At 34.4% G+C, this 20,360-nt stretch overlaps 2 protein-coding genes across 2 annotated transcripts; both read left to right on the forward strand.

Moving 5' to 3' along the window:
- The first annotated feature begins 10,254 nt into the window (after positions 1 to 10,254).
- LOC146168017 (N-alpha-acetyltransferase 50-like) lies at positions 10,255 to 11,030 on the forward strand. The gene has a single exon (XM_083392200.1). The coding sequence runs from the start codon at positions 10,298 to 10,300 to the stop codon at positions 10,772 to 10,774; it is 477 nt and encodes a 158-aa protein (XP_083248326.1). The 5' UTR covers positions 10,255 to 10,297; the 3' UTR covers positions 10,775 to 11,030.
- Positions 11,031 to 11,034: 4 nt separating this feature from the next.
- LOC146168018 (serine/threonine-protein kinase VRK1-like) lies at positions 11,035 to 20,329 on the forward strand. Its single transcript, XM_083392190.1, has 12 exons — positions 11,035 to 11,230; positions 11,307 to 11,362; positions 11,644 to 11,713; positions 14,014 to 14,210; positions 14,278 to 14,370; positions 15,260 to 15,392; positions 15,486 to 15,662; positions 15,733 to 15,932; positions 16,099 to 16,487; positions 16,633 to 16,794; positions 19,765 to 19,868; positions 20,137 to 20,329. The coding sequence occupies exons 1-12, from the start codon at positions 11,074 to 11,076 to the stop codon at positions 20,226 to 20,228; spliced, it is 1,830 nt and encodes a 609-aa protein (XP_083248316.1). The 5' UTR covers positions 11,035 to 11,073; the 3' UTR covers positions 20,229 to 20,329.
- The last annotated feature ends 31 nt before the right edge of the window (positions 20,330 to 20,360 follow it).

Genomic DNA, 20,360 nt, shown 5'->3' on the forward strand with positions numbered 1-20,360 from the left:
TTAGCGTTTTAAATCCAATGTTTAACAATAAAATTGGTCTTCTAACATGTGTTGAAACCTGACATAGCTAGAAAAAATACAATTGTCTTAAAATTAAATCGTATAGACCTGATCTTGGTGACCTTTCAGTTTTTTCTACAAAACCCAACAATTAGCAAATAATGTAAATTTGTAGGCTTATCGTACCGATCCCAATTTTATCGACACCGTCCCAGTTTTCAAGGGTTTTTCCAGACGTCCGGTCAGTCAACCAAAATGTTTCGGCATTGGCATACACAGATTAATCTACATGGGTCCACCAAACTTCTTTTTATAAAGGGCTGGATAGCAAATATTGAAGATTGCGGGCCGGACATAAAATTTTGTTTTGACTTATTTGACTTGATTATTATTTTAAACCTAGGAAACCAACATAAGTAGAAATACCAAAATGTATAGTGAGCTTTATTAGATTGTCGTTAAGTTTAAAACTTTAACAAAATTAAGGTTATAGCATTGTATCTGACAAAAGCGGACCGAAAGAATCAGAAGTCAAATTGCTCAGCCTGATGCTTGTTTTTGTTTAATTACGTTAAAAGGATAAAGTTCCCTCTATTTAAAAGTTTCCCCTGGGCAAAAAATTACCTTACGCGTGGTAGTATCATTTTTTGGATATTTATTTCAGCTTTGGTTTTATTAAGCCATTTATCTTCAAAAATATCCGAAAGACTGACTGGCGGCATTTGTACAAATACAACAGAAAAACATTGGTGTAAGTGCGGCTTTCTTTGAAGTGTCGTGGTATGCTGATCTACATAATGCCGTAAGAGCGCAGCTCGGTCGTTGTTGGCCGAATAGCTGCCTTACTTTTACATTTTATTGTCCGCGGGAGATCCTTACTTTCTAAAGTTTTTCAGCTTATTAATAACTGTATTTATATAGATTAGGTACGCAAAACTTTATTAGAAAATACTACCCAAGTCATCTGCAAAAAACTTCTCATAGAAAATCAAGTCACTTGCAACAAGCAAAAAAATATTCTTTTCTAAATAGGCCTACCAAAATATTTCCTTCGAGGCAATCATAAGTCATGAATGTTTTTGCAGATACTAATACGTTACACAGTTAGCCTACATTTTAAACATGACATTATAAAATTACAACACAGAGTTTGTCAAGTGTTCTAGGTAATAAAAGTGATTCTTTCAATACAAAAATTTCTTTACAAAACTGTTTTTAATTTTCAAAAAAATGCATTTATTAATAGTTGAAAAAATGCATTTATTAATAGTTGAAAAAACGCATTTGTATCAAAAGTTTAATTTTTTATGTTGTGATAAAACGCATGACGCATTTTTTACATTCAAGTGAGTGTAAATTAGTAAAAAAAAAAAAAAAAAAAAAAAAAAAAAAAAACACTAGATCCAGAGAAAAAACACTAGATTTATATCGCGACGACAAATGGCCATTTTTATGTCGGTTTAACATCGCCAGGCGTTTAATCAGCGTAAAAAACTAGATTAGTTTTAAGTTTGTGTGCCACAATTGCTTTATTAAAGCCACTATTTTCTAAATATACTGTACATTATTATCGCATGAAAAGTCAAAGAATAAAAAGCACTTAAAAACATTATTACATAGCGAGATAATTTACAAAACCTTCACTACATTGCCCTTGGCTGCGTTACTTTGCCAAAACTTGTGTGAAGCTCAGCCATAAATCAAGCTAACAAAATCTCTGCTTTTATTATTTTTTCTTGTTGAATATTACTTGGGCAATACTTTAAAAATGTAGCAACAATAACAGTGGTTTTGACTTTGGCAGTATTATTACATTTATGCTTAACGCTGTCTTTGTAGTACATTAAAAGGTCAAATTTGTTTGGTTGTTTTAACTTTATATCGCAAACTTGCCATATTGCTGTATATCTTATCCAGTTTCAGCCAGGCTTTGAAATTGTCGTTATTCAACCAATTCAGGTTAAAAAAGTTGGCGATAAAAACATGTTTTTTCGTCGTTGAGTTCAGTCGCCAATTACAACATCCTCAAAGTCTGCTGTATCCGACTATGACAGTGGTTCTCAAACTTTTTTGAGCGCGACCCAAATCTGAGTTTTATGAGCATCTCACGACCCAAGCCTCAAACATCAAAAAATGTATTTTTTCTGATGCATGAAATAAAAAAAGACACGACAACCAGATATAGTAGCTTAGCTGCCTACACAGTTCTATGAAACAATGATTGATTACAAACCAATGAAAAATTAATTTATTTTAGTGTGATAGGTGAAACTGATTTTTTTCCTTTATAATATCAGCGTGGCTTGTTGTGGTGACTAAAAGCTTTCTTAGCAGCTACTGTAGTTGGCTATGGCTAACTGTAGCTGGCTGCCATCAAAACGTTCATAAAACCACTTATGATGCAATAATCCAGGTTACAGATTTGAAGCCACGTGAAAAGCTTATCATGCAATAACTCAGTTATGATTGAATTGAAAATACTTGAAAAATGAAATGAAAAAAATTCGTTTGCGCAGGATTGAATCACCATACAGCGACCCATTTTTTTTACCTTGTTTGGGTCGCGACCCATACTTTGAGAACCACTGCCATGGACTATGACATCAATCGAATAAGTCTAAAGTAGGCCAGGGGTCCGCAAATACTTTTTGGCGCGACCCAAAATAACTAGTACCGCGGTCTCGCGACCCAATTACTTCGAATTTTTTTAATAAAATAGCTTTGCTAACAAAAAAATGGAATTTATTGTGTTTCTCTTCATTAAGACAGATCTATATGTTATGCGTTTTTAAAGAGAAAGGGTTCTGTAACACACCTGAAAAGAAGCCTTGAGTTTTATTACTTTTGATGTCTCATTCAGATGACAAATATGATTTAGCAACCAATATGGGTGGCAGGCTTGCAGCCCCACCAATTCCCCGCCATAACCCTTCCAACCCGCGTCCGCTATTGTGCTTTCTTGGTGCAATAATTACTGGCAAGGTGTGTAATGATTTTTTGGCGCGAATCACAAAAATGCCCGACGTCTCATCGCAATCGTTTTAGGAAACTCAACATTATAAGGCTCGCATCTAAGGTTTTTCAAAGGACAATATAAATTTTTAAGACAGAGGTCGACAACCTTTACCAAGTCGCGGACCAGACCAAACTCAGCAAGTTCTCGGCGGGCCGTATTAAATTTCAAAATTTTTTTTAACAATTTTTTTATAAAAACGTGTGGCCTTTAAGCACTTTAATATAATAACTCTTAATCAGGGACAAACCCAAATGTTTGATGCAGTGAAAATGAGTCTAGATGCACTACAACGGCCATGTTCAAATGGCGGATCGCGATCCGGATCCGGATCTTTTCAGCGTTTTGTGCGGATCAATAGTCTTAAAAAATTAAACTTTCTACAGTGTTTTCATGTGAACACCAATTGTCAGTGTTAATGAATTTTGCAAAAAAATCAAGCATAGAACGAGACTCCCAAATGCTAATCTTTGCGAGCGTTTTAGGATATCAGTAAGCGACAGAAAGCCCCAATTCGATGCTATTGTAAGACCTAAAGTCTAAAACAGGGGTCGGCAACCTATGGCCCGCGGGCCGGATGCGCCCCGCCAATGTAATTCATTCGGCCCGCCGCCTCTTTGACAAACTAAATACGAGTCCATTTCAAATACTTTTTGACTATTTTAACTCGTAAGTGCGAAAAATTTTCCCGCTTCGCGCGAATCATTGTTCTGCTTCCGGCTTGTTTACGTTTTGATGCGGTCGTTTGAACTAGATCAGCGGTTTGTTACCGTTAATGGAAAACGCATTAAAAAATGTTGGACATATATTTTTTAACATTTTGTATTTTCGGTAATGTAATAAAAACTTGCAAGAAATTTAAAAGAAATGCCGGTTTACCCAAAAAAATCGCGCTCGCTTCGCTAGCCAGGTGCGAACTGGCTTACAAAGTTTAACAAACACTAAACAAGATTAGCCTAACTATTCAACTTATCGCGTTTACATTAGTAAAGCACCATAAAGATTAAAGCGTGTCCTATATGTTTACTATTCGTGTTTGGTGGATCATCATGTTGTCAGGTTTGACTGTGGTGGATCATGGCAGATATCATTTGAACACCCCTGCACTACAACAAGGAAACAACGGGCGAAGCGCGAAAAAATGTTGAAATTGGTAAACCTTTAAATTTACAAGGAGACGTGACGCATTTTCCACACACTAAATAAAATACGAACATATTTCTTATGCTATTTTTATGAATGTTTATCATTAAATAATACATCAGCGAATTAATTTGGAAAAAATTGATTTTAGAGAGTTTCATGCTACGAAAAATTTCCTACTTATAGTTGTCATGCGCACGTCACCTTTGGTCTGAGAAGACTACATCAAAACGCCAGTGTAATTCAAAGTCAAATTTGATACGCGCGGGGAAAATTGTTGTGCAATTTCGTATAGTTAAAACAGTTAAAAATATTGAGCATGCTGGCCTTGTGTACAGTTTGTTAAAGAGTTTGCGGGTAGGATGATTTTCACTGGAGGGCCTGATCCGGCCTGCGGGCCGAAGGTTGCCGACCTCTGTTTTAAGACGCGATGTAACGAAGAGAACAACGAGCTTACGACGCTTTGGTTACAGAAACGGGATAAAAAAATGTTTTTTAAAAACATATACCAAGAAGTAAACCCAGATTGCGGTAAGTAGATCAGTTTGGAGTGGTAATGGCCAAAATAGTATTGGATTGCAAGCGCTTTTTGCCATCACCTGGATCGAACGAACACTCACGACTTTTTACGGGGCTTAGTGTATATATTTCGGGTGACAATTTTAGTCGCGCTCAAAGTAAGGCGGCTCTCTTGTATACAATCCAGTGTACTAATGGAAACAATTCGAAACTTAAAATATAGGCCTCTATTATTAAGGCTTTCGCGACCCAAACTGAATGGTCCCGCGACCCAAATTGGGGTCGCGACCCGTATTTGCGGACCCCTGAAGTAGGCTACAATAAAAGGGTACAGTCTATAGTTATCAAGCGCTAAGATTGGGTTTTGGCTTGGGGGGCAGTTCTATTCACTATAACTAATTATAACTGACCCTTGGAGTCCTAGCCATCGACGATCATCAAACATAGCAGGCTTTTCATATTTGGTTAAAAAAGAGAATTTTCACTCAGCTACCATTTTCAACAATGGTAGGCGGGAAATTACATAAAGTATATTACTCTATTTCAAGGTTATAAAAACTACTAGATTCTCCAAGAAAACCGCTAGGAGTGGTAGCCCTGGTCAGGATGGTATCACAATACAAATTGACAGCACAGAAAAAACGTTATCAGGAAACAAAGCACAATATTGCCAATGCTTCGTGAGCATGAGAACCCTCGTTACCTTCCTCATCCACCAATTATTACATTTCAGGGTCTAATACAGAAGCTGCCTGAACTCAGACTTGGACACAGGACCGGATTAAGGTTTTCATGAACCTGAGGCTGTAGGGCATTCAGAGGCCTATTGGTCTATTTTTATTATGTTTATTGTTCCGACCAAAATTAACATGAAATAATATTTTTGATTCACTTATCAAACAGATTCATTTAACATGTTTTCTAACTTTAGATAAAGCAAAGCTGTTACTTTATAGCTGTGTATTTTTTCCAAAATCTCGAATAGAGCAAAGGGATGTAACCTATTTTGGTCCATAAACGAACACATTTGGTTCAGTACTTTTTTAAGGACTGAAAACGAGCGTTCGCCTGAACAGCTGGTAATCCTCAGACAAAGATGCACCCTTAATACAACAGATACATTAGAAAACGCATACATGAACTTAATTTTCATTAATATATCTAAACATTTGAGCTCTTTTGCTACTTTCGACGTTAAAATGACGTTATTTTAAGCAGTGCAGAAAACTGAACAGAATAAGATCGAAGTCGTCTGAATAAGACGTAAATTAGCCGGAATACGTCCTAAATTCATCCAAATAAGGCCTAAATGTTCAAAATAATTCCTGAAAGTGTAAGTAGAGGGTATGGGACGATCGGGGCCGTCGGTCTGGCATCGGCCGTTTTTTTTGGTTATTCGAATTTAGACGGTATAGGTAGCCTATTAGTCCTATTTTGGGTCTTATTGCGATCTGTATTTCATTTCGACGTTAATGTTGTTCTTATATCGGTCTTTTATGGCTGGAGTCCGTGGATGATATCTCTAGAACAGCGGTTCCAAAACTTTTCTAAAAAATTTGCCAGGTAAACCCGTTGCAATTATTTTGATATTTTGCGGCCTAACACAAATTTAAGGGTCAGTTGACCTAATTTGTTGTAGTGCAGTCATGATTCTTTCTAGAGTAACAACTTTCTAACTGATGCGAAGGATTTGCTGACAGCGAGTAAAACAGCATAATAGATGCTTATAGTGATGTCAAAAGAGACATCATAAAACACGCTATATGGTCTAATAATAAAGCGTAACGACAATAATGACAAATAAATGTTTAAAAGAACCGCTGCTCTAGATTCTAAAATATAACTTTTTATACAAACATAACATCAGTTGTTCCTACTAAATTGTTAGTGATGGGCCTATTTTTTGGGTGGGCCTGGGGCTGCAGCCCCCTTAGCCCCTGCCTTAATCCGGCCCTGCTTGGACAACTAGATAATTCTAGTTATTCAATGAATTAGAGCATAATGCGGCTAATTCTAATTCTAGTCTAATTCGTGAATTGCTTGTGTGCTCTAATTCTAGTTCCAATCTAATTCGGATTTTACCAAAAAACCTACTTTGTCCAACAACATCTTTGTCTCTTAGTCAAAACAAAGAACTTGAATTCAAACTCTTTGGTTGAAACGTAATTTTTACTGTCTAAAAAGCATACGTATATGCTAAAATGCCTAAAAATTAGCACACACATAATCAGTGACGTGCGTTGAGGATCCTAGATGGTGAGGCACAAATTTTTTTCGGGTCACGTTTTTCTTTAACAACCACAACACAAACACGGTATAGTACTAATAAAAAAAAGTTTGAACTTATTTTGTTTAGCTTTTGCCATTGTATGAACTGCGTATCGAACACAAATAAATATGCTAGCAAACCGTTTCGAGAAGCAACTGACTAAGTTTTAGCACCGTATCCGTCAGAAATCAGTGCAGTTCTAAGCAAAAGGTCTACGACAATCAGTGCATTCAAAGGATTAAAAAGTCCGACTTTTAGACTTCGAGGTCTTGGACAATGCACTAATTTGCATTAACAAATGTGAATAAGAAGATTAAGTTTAACAATACTTGACCCAACCAAACCCAAACGCTAACCAGCGCCCTAACCCAAATAATGTGCGATAATTTAATACTTATAACGCTTCAGGCCCCAATACCTCAATTTGTGACGTAATAATCTTAAATACAATAGACGAGAAACCATCTTATGACCATCCGAGTTTGGGCCTTTTTCCCCAGCATTTAAAGAATTATTAAAATAACGCACATTATTTGGGTTGGGATTCGGGTTAGCGTTAGGGTTTAGGTGGGTCAAGTGTTATTAATCCTATCTTATATTTTTTGTTATCTTTTCTGAACTTTTAATGAGTATTTTTAATTTATCTACGCCGGGAGTTTACCTAAAGGTCCAAATCAGTGCATTGCCAGGACCTCAAGGTCTAAAAGTCTAGACTTTTCTGCCATTGGATGCCCTGATTGTCGTAGACCTTTTAGAAATGCACTGATTTTTAACGGATCGGGTGGTTTTAGCGTAATACTCCATTCAGAGAGCAAAAAGAAAATGACTAAAAATAGTAAAACTACATTAATATAACAAACGTAATAATGACTACATCGTTTATGACGTAACTGCATGTTCATGACAATTGAAGGTGTGACACGCCTGTGATCGACTATTGTGGTAGGCTACTGCTTATAAATGTTACAAAACAAATTACATTATTAAGAGTACAATATATATTAATTATTGGGGGGCTCATGTCCCCCCTGGCTACGCCCATGACATCACACCGTCACTATTTTTTTATCAATCTCTTTGAAAGTTGCGTGTTATTTTTTTTGTCCAGTCGTCTGATGCAAAACTTTTCAAATTGCAACAGGTCTGCCTTTATTTATTACTTCAACTTTATAGCTTTACACTACAAGAAGTCAATGTTCACGCACTATGCGGGTATTCATGCTGGACAAAGAAGGGTTTCATAGCTTGGAAGTCACAATTGAGGCATGCCTCAAATCATAGCTAAATTGTGTTTTCCAAGAGAACTCGCAAAAGAACAAGGCACGCTTAATGCAGTGTATGAAAGTTTTGTGATCTGAAGAGAGACACGGCTTGGCGCTGCCTCACTTTGCGTATTTCAACAATTTTGACCGCGTGAACGCTTGATATGAATAACGCAACAGAAACAAAAGAAAAAATAAAGCACGCTTTAGGTATAGTAACATATTATTTGCGGTAGAGATATAAGGCACTGCCTCCCCTGACTGCACGTCGTCGTCCCTGCACATAATTGACGTTCACATTCTTATTAAAATACTTCTCGATTTAAATGTAATTGATTGTGAATAATAAAATGTAATTCTACTTTCAATTCTAGTTCAAATTCGTTTTTTAAGAATTCTGTAATTCTAATCTAATTTGAGAAAACTCAAAATGATCTAAGTCTAATTCTAATCTAATTTGGATAAACTGAAATGCTTTAATTTTAATTCTAATCTAATTTTAAAAAGCTAAAATAAATCTAGTTGTCCAAGTTTGCCTGAACTGCATCTAAAATAACTTACCGACAAAGGTTTCAATCTTAAAAACATAAAATTTCCCGCTAAGAAATACCAACAAAGTTGCAAAATAGACAAAAAATGTAGTTTTAGAACATTAACTCTTTATAAAAGAACATATGATTTTTATAGGTACAGCGGCAATAAGAGCACAGTTTTTGAAAATTTAGAATTTAGATTGTGAACGAAAGAGTTTGGCAAATCCATAGCACACATCAGAGTTGCCGGTTAATCATAATTACGAATTGTATAATTCGCAGACGAAATATTATGCAAAATTAAAATATAATATTAGGTGGAAAAAAAGTCCAAACGTCGTTTCCCGCAACAACGACGTGGGGGATACACACAATAAGACCTAAAAAAAACAATACACAAAGCAGAAAAATCTATAAAACCATAGTATTAAGACCAACGACATAATACAGAAAAATATACGCAGTAATATCCAGTACAGCATATATCAGATCAAAATCGTCTCATTTAATAAGATCTAAATCTGTCCGAATAAGGCCTTATAAATTCATCGGACTAAGTCCTAAATTCATCGAGGCCTAAATTCATCAAAAGAAGGCCTAAATTCATCAAAAAAATGCCTAAATGGCCAATATAACGCCCGAACCTGTGGACAGAGGGTATGGGGCGTGGGGGGTTAGAAAATGGGTTTTAGTGTTGAAATTTTTAGGGGAGTTAGTGATGTACTTGGGGTGGGGTTGGGGTCAGTTAAAGTGTTGTGTAGGCCTGATCCTGACCTTTTTTGTCTTATTTCGACGGATTTTGGACTCATTCCGATCTAGATGGTACTAATACCATCAGGTATTAGTCCTATTTTGACCTTATTCCGAATTGTGTTGTATTCTGACGTTGGTGTTGTTCTTATCTCGGTCTAAAAGCTGGAGTCCGGCCGTTGGATCGCTGGATAATTCCATCGAAAGAAACAACATTACAACATTAGTTACATAGCTAACACAAGTTTTAGGGCTTTAGGCCCACTAGTAACAATGAGCAAATGAAGGTACAAAAAGTATTTAAAATAATAAATAAAAAACTTCACCCCTCGGTTTTCGAACGTTTTTTTTTAAACAAAAGATTCTTATTAACTGATTTAAAAAAGGTCTTCTTTTCAGCGCGCGAAAAGCTGGTGTTATGCACAAAATAGTACGTCAAGGTCAAAAGTATTTACAATGCATTTACGATCTTAAAGGCTATTTTCTAATTCTTGACGAGTAAGGTGTCTTCAAGGACAAACATCAAAAAGTATATACATAAACAGTAGTTACTATAGCTATGAGCACTTTTATATAATATATTACATATATTTATATGAGGTTAATAGAGTTCCTACGTCAAAGGCAAGTGGTTAAACTAGGCTGTTATTTGTGGTTACGCAATGTCTCGCACGCCGAGCCGAAAGCACAACTTTGTATAATTTCGTTTTTTTAAATATATTATTTGTTCGCGAGAAAGCTTTTTCTTAAATAAAATTTATTATTAAAATTATTCTTATCTTACAGTTGAAAAAAAATTGAAAACCAAATGGGTAAAATGAAAGGTGTGCGCATTGAACTAGGTGGCATTACTCAACATAACATCAAGCAGCTTAAACGTCTCAATCAATACATTTTTCCGGTTTCCTACAATGACAAGTTTTACAAAGATGTACTAGAAGTAGGAGATTTAGCTAAACTTGCCTTTTTCAATGATGTTGTTGTTGGGGCTGTTTGTTGTCGGGTGGATGTTCATGATGGAATACGAAGACTGTACATAATGACACTGGGATGTTTAGCTCCATACAGAAGACAAGGAATTGGCACTGTACTTTTGGATCATATTTTTAAAATATGTGAATGTGATAAATTTCATAGCATATTTTTACATGTTCAAATTAACAATGATTCAGCAATAAATTTTTACAAGCATTTTGGCTTTAAAATTGTTGAAACAAAAGAACGCTATTACAAGCGAATTGAACCATCGGATGCTTATGTTTTGGAAAAGCAGTTAAAAGAGTAACTTTCTGTGTGACTTCTTCTTGCTGCTATTTGTTTTTAGGAATAATGTGCTTTTCCAATCATTTAAGCCAAAACATTTATCCTGGAAAGTGACTGTGTGCTTGATAGTAATTAATAGTGAGCTATCTTTGAAATGTATGTTTTCTGATTTTTCTGTACAATGATGTTTAACCGTTAAGGAGTAGACTTCTTAGCTAATAAAAATAGCCACTTTAAATTTTGTATTTAATATTATACCATTTTGTTATTATTTTCAAGCATGAAAACTATAGTGAAAATTTTGAAAAATCTGAATATATAATGCCAGCAAAACCTAAGGCCAGAGGCAGGGCTCCAAAAAACCAACACAAGCTTTGTAGTACTCTCCCTAAAGATGAACTTTTAACGGATCTTAGAAAAAAACTTTGGCGAGTTGGAAAAGCTATTGGCTCCGGCGGTTTTGGCCTCATTTATTTAGGTTTGCAACATACTGTTTATTGCTATTAACACCTTTTATTGTTATTTCATTCACAGTACTTTATTCTCGCTTATAGCTGATGAAGGAAGCAAACCTCAGGTTGCAGATGATGCATTGTATGTAATTAAAATTGTAAGTATTGCCAAGTTATAGCATATATGAACAGAATGTATATATATTTAATAATACCCAAATTGTGAAAGATTTATTAATTGTGAAGCAAATAAAGCTCACCTATTTTTAAAGGCATTGTGAAATTATTATTTGCTCATTATCAAATAGATAATTTATTTTTGATGGAACTAAAACTGCACAAATGCTGGAAAGTGTGGTTGGCTTATGTAACAATATACTTGGTAATTTTTACTGGATAAACAGAGAGTATATTACAATTAATTCTTTTTTGTTTTCAGGAGCCTGAAAGCAATGGTCCATTGTTTTGCGAGTTAGCATTTTACAATCGCGCTGCTAAAGCAGAGCAAAGTAAGTTATGTTACGTTAAATTTTCATGTGGTGCATTGTTTTAGAATCCAATCTCAATAAATCAAAAGTCCTTTCCTAGAATGGCTTTTTTGCCACAGTTACTCATTCAGAAATTTTTACACCTCTCTGAAATAACATATAGATTCATATATGATAATTTTGACAAAGGCAGCAAGATAGTCATGACAACCATTGTTAAAAACATGTTTTGTTAGATCATTGCTTAGAAAACCTCTTTTTCTCAAACTTTCTTTGAATGTCACACAAATAAATTATATACCGAAAAGTTGATTTCATTTCTAGAAATAATTCCAGGTAGGTTAAATTTAATATTGCAAATAATATTAACTTGAAACAGTCCCAATATTACATTTGTGTAAATTGACCTGGCAACTGTTTTATGTATAAAAACAAACTAATATGTATGGTTGAGAACTACTCATCCAGTGTAACTCTATTGCATATTGGTCACCAATATATTATTTGCAACAATGCTATACTCTATTGTTTAACTATTTTCCCAAATTTTTTCGATAAAATCATATAAAATAACATTTCAACTTTGTTCATAATGATAACTATTTAAAGATATTAATCATGCAATATAGTCTTAAACAAAATGTTTTTTTAGAAAATAATGTTATCACAGAATAATGTGACTTATTAAACAGCAAGCACATCCAAAATATTAAGGTTAAAAAAGAAATAATAACTAGACAGAGTGTGCAGTATTTGTATATTTTGCCAGGGGTGTATAGCGCGGTTCTACTATATTATACCAGGGCCTATAGCGCGGTTTCGCTATATTGTAGCAGTGGTATTTTCTGTAGTTATTCTATATTCTTCCAATGGATTTTGTCAGTGTCCATATACTCCCAATGTTTTTTGGCGTTTAGATGCTTTAGCAGGCACAAGCGGATGTGGCCCGAAGTTGCGTGTTATTAGTTGGCCATGGTGCACTTTTACAAGATGGTTGCCAGTTGTCCTTGTCATATAAGTTCATTCAAATGTAAATAGTGTCTACAGGTTTAACTTAAGGATTTACACAATATTACCTGATTGTTTTAGTGCGTGTTAAATTTTTCTATATTCCCCCCTCGTAGGTTAATAATTTTGAGTTGAAAGTCAAAATTTTGCTGCGAAGCAAACCTATAATTTGTCTTTATAATTAAAAAATATTTAACATTTTGTTCTTGCACCCCTATGCGCCTCTAATTGGGAGACAAAAAACAATTGTGTGGCTTCATCGTTTTAGTTCTTTACACCTATCTACTTCTATCTAGCGACAAAAAAATGTTAATACAGAATTTGTTCATATTGCTTGCTTAATTCAGCTTGCGAATCGGCTGGTATCCTGCTGCGATTGATTGTCCCGCGCGTGCAACGTTTATTGCGCAAAGTGGCTCGACTTAGTAAAAATGGGCGCGTGCGACTTACCGTTTAGAAAGAGGCTTCTCTTAGTAAATTAACTTATTGCTTTTGCAAAATAACATACTTTACAGCCGCAAATTTGAATGCAAAATCTGGAGGCAGTGTACACCTCTCTGTTTGCAATTTTTATTCCATCAATAAAAGCACTTTAATTTCTATATTTTTGGGTAATTATTTTCCTCCATAGGTTAATTATTTCTAGTTGAGAGTCAAAATTTTGCTGCACAAGCAAACCAATAATTTGTCTTTATAATTGAAAAATATTTAAAAAAATTTCTGTAATTTATTTTTGCCCCCCTAAATATTCCCCTTTTGCCTAAACTGTTTTTTCAACATCACGTTTAAATTGTTCTCTAACATTTGTGAAATTTTAAGATTTATATGTCCTTTCTTTGTATTGTAAATATATCATTGAAACTTCATGAAGTGTTGTACATTTATACCCCCCGGATAAATAACCCAGGGGTTAGGTTAAAAATGTTTACGATTCTCTGAAAAGTGCTTAAAACTGAAACTAGCAAAAAAACAGCAGTTTGGTCCCCCCTGAAAACTACCCCTTAGTTCCAGGGCACAAAAATTTTATATAAGAAACAAATTTGGAAGGGTCTTTAACAGTTGTAAAAATTTGATGTTCCAACTAGCATACCATGTATTATCTTGAATAACATGCCTTATCTAAAGTTATTTTTTCAAAAGAGTCTCATGAGAATTTACACCAACGATAACTTTTTGCTTTACATACAGACAAAATTATAACTTTTCACTTTTCCGTTAAGGGGTGTTGTATGCCGACCAATTAGAAACTCCACGTTTTTTTAAGGATGATTGGCATAATTGCACAGTTATATATATATATATATATTTTATAGTTGATGAATGGACACGAAACCGAAAAGTAAAATTTGTTGGTGTTCCAAAATACATTGCCCAAGGAAGGCATGAAGTTAACGGAGAAAATCTAAGGTTTATGGTTATGCCTAGATTTGGATCAGACCTGCACAACCTATGGATTAAAGCCAACAAAAGGTTTAAAAGGTCAACAGTTTCACAAATCGCTATTCAAATGGTAAATTTTAAAGGTATATTATACCTAATGTTTTATATTGATAACAATTGAACATTTATTTTTACAGATTGATTGTTTGGAATACATTCACAGTAGGGAATACACACATGCTGATATCAAAGGATCGAATATTTTATGTGATCACAAAGATCCAAATAAAGTAGTTTTATAAAGAAGTTTTGTACATAATTAAAAAAAAATATTGTTAAATAAGATTTTGCATACTTGGGACAGTAATCCACTAAAAATAAATTTATATAAAATAAGATTTTAAACATCTCTATATATCAGGGGTCGGCAACCTTTTTGTAGTCGCGGGCCAAAACCAAAGTCAAAAAGATCTCTGCGGGTCGCACAAAATGATAACTAAGAATTGTGTTATTAAAATGTTCGAACAACTGTGAATCAGCCGGGAATCGGATCGTTTTGCACTTAAAAACGAGTTCAATTACATTTTAGGAGGCAGTAAAGTGTTGGCGCAAAGCGCGAAAAAAGCGTTTGTTTGGTATAAAATTCGAGTTTGCACGTCATCATCCATACTACTAATGAAAAGTGTAATAAAACTACTTTGAGGGGACGCGATAACATCTAAAGTTAATTCTAGCTGAGTGTTTTTTAATTTTTTAAGTTAGGGCAGACCTGGCGAGCGAAGCGAGGGCGATTTTTGGGGTATACCGGTATTTCTTTCAAATTTCTTGCAAGTTTTTATTACATTGCCGAAAATTAATTGACGCACTTGGCTGCCTTCCACGACGAAACGGTAAAGAAGCGCTGATCTAGGTGAAAACACCGCATAAAAACGTAAAAAAAACACAGGTAGAATGATGATTCGCGCGAAGCGGGAAAATTTTTTGCACTTACGTAGTTAAAATAGTCAAAAAGTATGTAAAATGGACTCGTGTCTAATTTGTCAAAGAGGCGGCGGGCCGGATGAATTACATCGGGGGGCGGATCCGGGCCGTAGGTTGCCGACCCCTGCTATATATAATGCAATATAGTGATTGTTATTTTTGTTGTTGCATTATAAGTCTTTGCTTATATTTCTTTAGCTATTCTTGGTTGACTATGGCTTAGCAAGTAGGTTTTCAAATGATCAGATTCATAAAGAATTTAAACCTGACCCTAAGAAAGCACACAATGGCACTATTGAATACACAAGTTGTGATGCACATTTAGGGGCAAGTAAGTATGTTTTCAATCAATAGATGTTTAATCACAAGATAAAAGCACTGTATTTTTTATAAATGCGCTGTTTGGATGTATTTAAATCTAAAGGTCCATCAAGGAGAGGTGATTTTGAAATCCTTGGATTTGTCTTATTGCATTGGTTTGCTGGAAGACTTCCGTGGGAAAAAGACCTTAAAAATCTAAATTTTGTTAAGGATGAAAAAATTAAGAACATGAAGGATGTGGACACTTTTGTTAAAAACACTTGTGACACAGATGGACCACGTAAATAATATAAAACTTCTTCCATATGCCATAATTTTGGCATTTCTTAAATGAAATATCTTTTACATAGATGAAATCATAGAATTTCTGCAGTATGTCTCCCATATGAAATATGATGAAAAGCCTGACTACGACAAAACAAGAAATATTTTTAAAAAAGCGCTGAAATCACTTCATGTTAATCTTCATTCGCCAATTGATTTTGGTTCAGCGACTAATGGCTCATCACATGAACCTCCTAAAAAAATCACAAAGAAAACAAAGGCCAAGGTAACTTAATTTTTTTTTTGCTATAAGCATATTTACACATTTATTTACCATATCCTTCATATACAGTGGATTCAGTAGCTAGTGATAAAGGAAATTAATGTAATAGAAAGAGGGTAAATTTTAACCCACACAGGAATGCTCACAGTGCGAATGTTCTTTGCTTTAGGTGAAAACCCCTTTACAAAGCAAAACTAATACTTCTCAGTCTGACGATTCTACCAGAAGTTCTGACTTCACTTTAAATGACAGTCCTGCAACTCCCATTAAACGTGGAAGGCCGAAGGTGGTAAAATCGAAAAGAACTAGTAAACAAAGCTCATCCTGTAGTGATGTGGACAAAAAACCTAGGCAACCTGTAAAAAACACAAGGATAAAAAAAAGAAAACCTATCAGTGAAACAAGCGAAACAGATAATGCAAGTGATTTTTCAGCAAGTGAAATTTCTGTACCTGTTAAGCGAATTAAGACTACAACAGCACCAATAGTAAACAATAGTAAAAACAAGAAGAATCACACCAAAGATAAAATCCAACGTTCCACTAAAGTTTCATTAAGGTATAAAATAGAAATAAAAAGTGAGTGTAATTTTAATTTACCTTGCTAAAATCTAACATTGATTGGATACTGTATCATCAAAATAAAATCAGTTTTCTATGTAAAATAACTAAGGATTTTCCAAAAATAATCTTTGTGTAAACAGATCATCATCTTCAATAGAATCTGATGAACTTATCAATAATGCTAGTTTAGAAAGCTTTGAAATGGTGGAATATCACAAAGTAAAGGAAGAAATTGTACCAAGTGAACAAGAAAAAAATGGACATGTCTCTGCTTCACCGCCCAAACAAGAGATGGTTTTAAAGTAGGTCATTTCCATAAATTTGAAAGGAATTAACTAAATATGTCAACACTTGACATCACATCCAATACAAACCTTTTTATTATCTGTAAATAAAATACAGAAAATTGTAACAAAATCAAAGCATAACTAACATTTAAAGCCAAAATGTTACATGGAACAATTTGTTTAGACCAGTGGTTCCCAACCTTGGGGTCGCCTTGCACTATATGGTTTAAAGAAAAATATTTGCAAGAAATTAAAATAACCGGTGTATCCCCCAAAAAATTGTGCTCGCTTCTCTCGCCAGGTGCGCATTGACTTAAAACGGTTAACAAACACTGAGCTAGATTAACTTTAAATCTTATCACGTTCCCTCGAAGTAGTTTTATTACAATTTTCATTAGTAGTGTGGATGAAGAATTTTAAACCAAACAAACGTTTTTTTCCGCGCTTTTCGTCAACACTTTACTGCCTCTGTGAATGTAATTAAGCGCGTTTTTAAGTGCAAAAAATATCCCAGCCACGCCGGATTCACAGTTGTTCTAACATTTCAATAACACAATTCTTAGTTATCATTTTGTGCGGCCCGCAAAGACCTTTCTGAGTTTGGTTTTGGCCCGGGACTAGAGAGATGTTGCCGACCCCTGTTATATAACTAGGGCATTATTATTTGACTTGTCCAAAAAATGTTAAATTTTGTCCAAATTTACACGTTAGGTCAAAATCGAAAATGCACACAAATCGTTATGGTATACGCGAGCCAACAGAATTAGCCACCAAGGAGGTTCAGCTCAAATGTTTCGCTGTATAGAAGTGTATTTGTGATTTGAACAGTATTTCTTGTCTTTTTTCACTGGTAATTTGCAATTATCTCATTTCCTATTTCGCTAGGTCTTGTTAATTTTCTGCATTTAAAAATTTTGGCAAAACAATAATTTTTTATCCTGAAGACTAAACATTCTAAAGTATATTTTCTGGGGAAGTAAGATTATTTAAGTATCATTGGTCTTGCACTGGAGTAGGCACTAATGTAACTAATTCTTCCAGCCTTTGTTTGTTGCATGCCGAAGTGAATCACAATTGAGAAATGTGGTTGGTAAATCTTAACTAACTAACTAGTACAGTTTAGTAAAAACTCAAATACACATATCAGGGAATAATACTAACTGGAAGCATTTTATTATCTCCGGACAGTGTCTAATGTTGCGAATTTTATCATCATATTTTTTCTGTGTACTATTTCTGACTTTTTACCAGCTCCAGTTAGAGAAAGATTGCAAACCGTGAAACAATGGTAGATTTGGCTATCAAATATCTAGCCCCAGAAGATGCCTGCTAGTATTATACATTCACAGCGAAATATTTACCTATTAAGTAAAAAAATATTGCTTTGATTTGTCAATGATCCCTATATTTTTTATCACAGAAACTACTTTCAGCAATATTAATGGAATAGTATTATAGTGAGTAATAGCAGTTGAAGTTATTCAGGGCACTAGACTAGATTACCACTTTATGATGACGAAACAAGTCTAGAAAACACATACTGTTATTGTGAGCATGTCATCAATGCATATTGAGTTGATTGACCCACGGTTTAATCTTATAATTTTTTGCACTTTCATGATCCACTATTTTTGTTCATCATAATAAAAATAAGTGCAGCAATATTTATATTTTCAAAAAAAATAAATTTGAACACCCCTAATATGTGTAACTGTAACCTGCCCCTTAAAGTAATTTGGGTGGGCGGTTCCACAAAGTTAAACAAAACAAACAAGGCAGTAAAACATTAAAATATATTTTGTTGATTATGTATTGTTTCTGCAGAAAGGGATTATAAAAATTAAGTAGGGTATATACCAGTTTAATTTCAACTGATAAAGGGCTGATGTAGTTGTACCGGCTATGTAAATTAAAGCACAAAAGTTGGCGAAATTAACCTGAAATTTGCGTGGTTAAACAAAATGAAACAATCTGTTCTTTAACACTATTGCATATATTACGTTATTGTCGGGCAGGTTAAATAAAGAGGCGGTAACGCATGCAGCCTTGGAGATCCGACCAAAATTATCTTTTTATAAAAATCAAACACGATTAACAAACTGTTTTTAAAATTTGCAGAGGATTGCACATCGCAGTTAAGAATTGTAACCTGGTAACTTTAGCAATAAATAAACAAAACAGTATTTAGTTTTTAAAAAGTTATTCTTTCGCTGTATTTAAAGTGTACGACAATATAAAGCCCGTAGTTCAGCACCTACTATATAAACTGACGTGCATTTAACATACAAAACTGTCAACACTTTAACAAAACCTGCAGCAATTAACGAAATAAACTGTATTTAGTACTTGAGTACTTTTTTTAAGTACTTAACCAAAAGCGTTTGCTTTGCAGCTAAAAAAGCCCTGATTTCGCAGAATAAAAAGGCTGTTGTACAAATAATAGCTTTTCTGGTACAACAATTAACCGCTTTCGATGTTTGAAATCCAGTTATAAAAGTAAAACTGTTTATGAATGACAGAAGCGGAGTCATCCTCTAATTCATTCAAATGTAAGACTTCCCCGTTAATCTCCAGTAAGTCACAACATAGCATGACATTAAACAGCATAGTGGGTTAGCCTTTGTTTCAGCTAACACGTCTCGCATATTTTACTTCACGAAAACCCGTGACGGCGTGACATACATCGATCAAAAATCACACAGCAACAAAATATGTAGCAACGTTTATCGATCCAGAATTGCTAACAAATGCCTTAAAAATAAAAGTTGCTCACCCGTGACCGGTTTGTGACGGCGCTCGCTCACAAACTTTTCCATTTTATATATTAGATACCAATAAATAACATTGAAAAAGTTTTTTGATAAATGTCTATCACAAAACAACAAAATCTTGGTTATTCGGTCTGCTGTGGTCTGTCGACTGATGATCATCAGTCATTTCATCAAGAATATTCAGATTTAATATAAACTAGTGTATTATTTGCAGAAGCCAGTCAAGAAGCAGTAGACACTCCATGATGCCTTTGCACACAAAAAGTGTTTTGACCAAGAGTGACAAACTAACTGGTGCATTTGCTGGAAAACATCCAGGTAACCAAACTATATTTTGACTATAAAATTAATAAGCCAGAATTAATTTAAAGTGACTTTGCCAAACATGGAAACGACAAAACTGTGCTTTGAATAATGCTTTTTTAAAACTTGATACTTATCTGGGAGATTGTTGTGCAATACATTAATTAACTATCAACTTTGTGTATAGGATTTCCACAATATATAGTTTTTTTTTGGCTTTTGTACAAAAATAAAACAGTTGGTAATCCTACTTCTGCCTGACTTTATTTAAATTTGTTTATAGTTATTCAAAGAAGAAGAAAGGTGAATGTGCCAAAGTCAAATGCAACAACACAAACAACCCCTTCTTTAAAGCGGGCACAATCCAGGAAATAATTAACGTTTAAGGAAATGTTGTTTCCTTAATCTCTGCAATCTTTGGCTTTGTGATTCTTTGTTGTTGTGCATTTTTTGCTGTTATCCAAACATTATTTCAATAAAGATGGACGTTGTTCCAAACCAAATGAT

Source organism: Ascidiella aspersa, chromosome 1, assembly GCF_963924565.1.
Source record: "Ascidiella aspersa chromosome 1, kaAscAspe10.2, whole genome shotgun sequence".
In the NCBI taxonomy this organism is placed as follows: domain Eukaryota; kingdom Metazoa; phylum Chordata; class Ascidiacea; order Phlebobranchia; family Ascidiidae; genus Ascidiella; species Ascidiella aspersa.

What these genes read in the sequence shown, in the direction of transcription:
- LOC146168017 (XM_083392200.1), top strand. Translation starts at nt 10,298, where the DNA reads ATGGGTAAAATGAAAGGTGTGCGCATTGAACTAGGTGGCATTACTCAA.
- LOC146168018 (XM_083392190.1), top strand. Translation starts at nt 11,074, where the DNA reads ATGCCAGCAAAACCTAAGGCCAGAGGCAGGGCTCCAAAAAACCAACAC. An exon ending in ATCACAAAGATCCAAATAAA is followed by an intron (nt 14,371 to 15,259) that starts GTAGTTTTATAA and finishes ATATTTCTTTAG; the next exon opens with CTATTCTTGGTTGACTATGG. An exon ending in TGATGCACATTTAGGGGCAA is followed by an intron (nt 15,393 to 15,485) that starts GTAAGTATGTTT and finishes TTAAATCTAAAG; the next exon opens with GTCCATCAAGGAGAGGTGAT.